This window comes from Emiliania huxleyi (assembly GCF_000372725.1).
Source record: "Emiliania huxleyi CCMP1516 unplaced genomic scaffold EMIHUscaffold_55, whole genome shotgun sequence".
Lineage (NCBI taxonomy): Eukaryota > Haptophyta > Isochrysidales > Noelaerhabdaceae > Emiliania > Emiliania huxleyi.
Window position 1 is genome coordinate 379,348 of NW_005197877.1, and position 4,782 is coordinate 384,129.

At 65.4% G+C, this 4,782-nt stretch overlaps 2 protein-coding genes across 2 annotated transcripts in view; both read left to right on the forward strand.

The window, feature by feature from the left end:
• The window catches only part of EMIHUDRAFT_357086 (hypothetical protein), a 3,037-nt gene extending 1,169 nt beyond the window's left edge, over nt 1-1,868 (forward strand). Inside the window, exons 6-11 of the mRNA XM_005765522.1 lie at nt 1-73; nt 300-356; nt 864-1,007; nt 1,075-1,423; nt 1,488-1,525; nt 1,596-1,868. The exon at nt 1-73 is cut by the window's left edge and continues 132 nt beyond it. Of these exons, the coding sequence (XP_005765579.1) occupies nt 345-356; nt 864-1,007; nt 1,075-1,423; nt 1,488-1,525; nt 1,596-1,790 (738 nt within the window). The 5' untranslated portion in view covers nt 1-73; nt 300-344 and the 3' untranslated portion in view covers nt 1,791-1,868. The remainder of the gene's footprint in view (nt 74-299; nt 357-863; nt 1,008-1,074; nt 1,424-1,487; nt 1,526-1,595) is intronic.
• A 1,000-nt stretch (nt 1,869-2,868) lies between these two features.
• On the forward strand, nt 2,869-4,186 carry EMIHUDRAFT_437186 (hypothetical protein; the record flags this gene model as incomplete). The annotated part of the gene is made up of 6 exons (XM_005765523.1): nt 2,869-3,020; nt 3,086-3,225; nt 3,294-3,425; nt 3,501-3,779; nt 3,903-4,023; nt 4,121-4,186. Coding segments are annotated over exons 1-6 (849 nt in total), but the record flags the coding sequence as incomplete, so codon positions are not given.
• Nucleotides 4,187-4,782: the final 596 nt, after the last annotated feature.

Below are 4,782 nucleotides of genomic sequence, written 5' to 3' on the forward strand. Positions count from 1 at the left end.
CGGCGCGGCGGCGGGCGGCGACGAGGACGAGGGCAAGGAGGGGGAGGGAGGCGCGTACGTTCCAAAGACGTGGGCATCTGCGTCACTAGATGCGGAAATCGGTCGGTCGGTGTTTTGGCGACGCATCTCACACAAATGACGGGTGAGAGGACGCGTCTGCGGCCGATCCGACGCTCCCGTACTCGCGGCCGCCCTTGCGCACCTCCTCTCCCCGTGCGCTCTCGAGAGAAGGCTCCTCTCCCGGACATGTTGTGGTTTGCATGCCACCCTCCCCCTGCCCGTGGCGTGCAACGCACCAGGTGCACTCCATCTTCGAGGGCGTGCTCACGAGCGAGACGCGCTGCATGTGCTGCGAGGCGCGACTGGACGAGACTGGACGAGATTGGACGAGATTGGACGAGATTGGACGAGATTGGACGCGCTGCTCTCACGCCCTCTCACCCCTCTTCACCCCTCTCACCCCTCTTCACCCCTCTCACCCCTCTCACCCCTCTCACCCCTCTCACCCCTCTCACCCCTCTCACCCCTCTCACCCCTCTCACCCCTCGCCCCTCCTCTCACCCCTCTCACCCCTCTCACCCCTCTCACCCCTCTCACCCCTCTCACCCCTCTCACCCCTCTCACCCCTCTCCACCCCTCTCACCCCTCTCACCCCTCGCCCCTCCTCTCACCCCCCTCACCCCCTCTCACCCCTCTCACCCCTCTCACCCCCTCTCACCCCTCTCACCCCTCGCCCCTCCTCTCGCCCCCCCCTGTGTGCTACGAGGCGCGCCGAGCCCTCCTCCCTCGTCCCTCGAGTCTCCTCGAGTCTCCTCTCCCCCCTCGTCCCTCCCCTCACCCTCCCGCCCCTCTGTGCTGCCCAGGCGCTCACGACGCGCGACGAGCGGTTCCTCGACCTCTCGCTCGAGATCGAGCAAAACTCGTCCGTCTCGGCCTGCATGCGCAACTTCTCGTCGTCGGAGCCGCTGCGCGGCGACAACAAGTTCTTTTGCGACACGTGCTGCTCGCTGCAGGAGGGCCAAGCGCTGCACGCGGGTAATCTCGGGTAATCTCGGGTGATCTCGGGTCATCTCGCTGCAGGAGGCCAAGCGCTGCATGCGGGTCAAGCGGCTGCCAAACGTGCTCGCGCTGCACCTGAAGCGCTTCAAGTACGTGGAGCAGCTGCAGCGCTTCAAGAAGCTGTCGTACCGGATCGCCTTCCCCCTCGAGCTCAAGCTGACCAACACGGCAGAGACGGCGGCGGAGCCGGACCGAAAGTACTCGCTCTTCGCCGTCGTCGTGCACGTCGGTGCGGGGCCGTCGCACGGCCACTACATCTGCCTCGTCCGCTCGCACAAGCACTGGCTCCTCTTCGACGACGACACCGTCGACCTCGTCGAGGAGGGGTCGCTCCAGTCGTGCTTCGGGTCCGCGCTCGAGTCGGCCGAGGTGCTGTGAACAGCGTCTCTTCACACCTGCAGCTGTGAACAGGTCCGCGCTCGAGTCGGCCGGCTCCACAGAGACCGGCTACATCCTCTTCTACCAGGCGAGACCGCTCGAGATCACACGAGATCACACGAGATCGCATCTCCACCTTCTCCTCCTCCGCTGCGCAGGCCGACGACGCCTGGAGCGCCGCGCCGTCCGAGGAGGGCGAGGCCTCACCCTCCGCCGCAGCCTCGCCTGCCACGTCGCCCGGGCAGAAGAGTAACTCGTCGCCCTCGAGCCCCTCCTCCATACCGCGCTGGCAAGGGGCGTCGACAGCGGCTTCCGCGTCGCGCGGCGTGCCGAGCTGCACAGCCAAACACTGATGGGGCCGGGGGCGTGTGCTTCGTTTGAGCGTCTTTGTGTTGAGCTGGAATACACGCGCGCCGAAAGGGCGTCCTCTCGCTACTCCTCTTCACCCCAGCCCCGCGCACGCGCCGCGATACGTTTCCCACACAGAGAACAAGTGCGTCGACGGACTTCGTCGCACTCCTCCGCGTCAAAACACCGGACCGGCTCCCCCCGGCCGTGTGCTCCCTTGGCTGCGTGTAGGGCTGAGAGATATAGCGCGCAACACCGCGAGGCCTGACATGTCGTCCTACGCGCTACGGTTCTAAGGAAGGCGTAAAATATTGATTCTCGCCCCTCTAACTATTGATATTGATTATTGACAGCATCCCCTCTAACTATTGACAATATATTGACATATTGATCGCTGATTTTAACCTCCAAAAGCACCAATGTCGCCATTTGTCCCAAACATTGCCTAGATGTGGGCTGAAATCGAAAAAATCGCGAGTTCAAGGCGATTTTTAATGCGGTTTAAGCGATTTCGAAGCGATTTTGGCCCGTTTTTAACGATTTAGAGCCACTTTCAAGCCCAGGCCCACCTGACGGTCCTGACCAGCCCAGGCCCAGCCTCTCCTCTATAACTATTGCCATTACATTGATATTGATCGCATCTCTAACTATTGGAGCAATATATTCAATATTTTACGCCTTCCTTATAACGGTTCTACCTCTAGATTACACTACAGGTCTACACAGCGAGTCAGAGAAACGGCACCACACGGCTGGAACACGGCAGCTCCCCACCCCCCTACCCACCGTCTGTAGCGTTTGGGGGGGGGGGCGACTGGCGAGAGGCGACGGCAAAAATAAGCCCCGCCCCTGCGCCCTGGCCACTGTCGGCTCCTAGAAGGGGTCTTTTCATCCTCGCAGCGCAAATCTATCGCAGCGCACCACTCGCCATCTGTGAGCCTAGCGCAGCGCGAACTCGCCGTCTGAGCCTAGCGCAGCGCGAACTCGCTCTGAGCCTAGCGCAGCGCCTCGGAAAACACCATTTTGGCTCGCCAACAAGCTCTCCGGGAGGCCGTTTAGAATTTCTTTTTATCCTACGAGTACCTCGCTCGAGAGTCCTCACCCGGCGGCACTGTAGCCGCCGATGATCGCCTCTGTTGTCGCCCGTCCCACGGCCGGCCCTTCCTCGCCCGCGGACGAGTACATCCCTCTCCGGCTGAACGACCGAGAAAGGGCGCTCCTCTGCGTTCTCGAGGGCGCTCTTCAGCCCTCGCAGCGCACGGCTCGACAGACGCACTCTCACTCCTCTGCGACAATCCAGGTGCGCTCTCAGTCTCCGAGTACACCGACAGGGTCGACTCGGTCATGGCGTGGCGCGGCGCGAGGACGGGACGCGCGGTGGAGGAGCTGCAGGAGATGCTGGCCTATATGACCGGCCTCGCCGTCGCCGCCTCGCTCAAGGCGCCTTGGCAGCACGGCCGTCGGCAGCTTGGCGCGGGAGGCTTGAAGCTCCCTCTGCTTGTCTTCAGGTGAGTCACGAGCCGTGTCTGGAGGCGAACGCGGACGTCTTCCGCGAGGCGTTCGAGGTCGGCCGACGGTTCAAGGGCATGAACCCGGACAAGATGCGAGCGTCGTACGGCAAGCTCATCTACATGTTGCAGGCGAGCTGGAGCCGAGACAGAGCCACGACCACAGCCGAGGCACCGACTCGCGGAGCTGTTGCGCCCTGCTCGCAGGACGCCACCGCGCCCGACGTCATCAGAGAGCTGGGGTTCGATCCGCTCTCGCGCGTGCAGACGGTGCACGCCGAGCTCGCTCTCCTCTCCTGCCTCGACCTGCTGGAGGAGCCGGAGCTGCCTCTCGCCGCCAGCCCCGCCCACTCGGCGGAGGCGGCAGACGCCAAGGCGGCCGCAACGGCGCGGCTGCTCGCGCGCTTCGCCGACGGGGACGCTGAGCGTGCTGTGCGGCTCGAGCGGTGCTTGCTCTCGCTGGCCGACCACGCGTGCCTCGTCGAGGCGAGCTCTAGCCGAGGTCCAGCCGAGGTCCAGCCGAGGTCCAGCCGAGGTCTAGCCGAGGTCTAGCCGAGGTCTAGCCGAGGGTCCATCTCTCGGCACCCTCTCGGCGCCCTCTCGCCGCAGGCGCACGTCTCGCCCGTCGACGCGATGCTGCGGCTGCTGCGGACACACTTCTCGCCCGCCTCGACCAGCGTCGGCCCGGGCGGCGCCGCAAGCGCGTCGCTCCAGATCACCGCCGGCCGAGGAGCGCCGCGCGCAGTCGCCTCTCTCCGGCGGCTTGATGCACGCACCTCCGCTTGCACCTCCGCTTGCACCTCGGTTGTACCCTCCCCTCCGCCCAGGCGGCGCGCGGCTGTCGCACTCGCACGCGTCGCAGTACGCCTACGTCGAGCAGAGTCTGCTGCTGTGGCGGGCGGTGCTGGCGTGTCGCGCCGAGCTCCGCCGAGCTCCTCGCCGAGCTCCGGCCGAGGTGTGCCGCGCCGTAGGCGGGCGGTGCTCGCGCAGCTGCCCCGCATGTGGGCTCTCGCCGAGAAGGCCCTCCTCCCTAGAGGCGGAAGATCTCCCCATCTCTCCCCGCCCCGAGGCTGGCGCGTTTGGCACGCAGGACCTCCTCAGCGGCGGCTACCGGCTGCGCGATACGGGGCAGGGCCGCCACCGCGTGCAGAGCGCGCCAAACGTCGGCCAGCTGATGTCGGAGGTGCTGCGGCGGCTGCAGGCGGAGCAGGGTGGTGGCTGGGTCGGGTCCTCGGCGGTGTGCATTCCTCCCTCTCCCTCTCCCTCTCCCTCTCCCTCTCCCTCTCCCTCTCCCTCTCCCTCTCCCTCTCGCACTTGACCTTGATCCTGACGGGGAGGCGCAGGTGCACCTGCACGACCACGACCACGACGACGACGAGGAGAACGCGCAGGTGCACGTCGACGACGACGAGGACGCGGACGAGCGAGAGTGGGACTCATACTCCTACTCATCCTGAGGCTGAGGCTGGGACTCGGACATGGGCCTGGC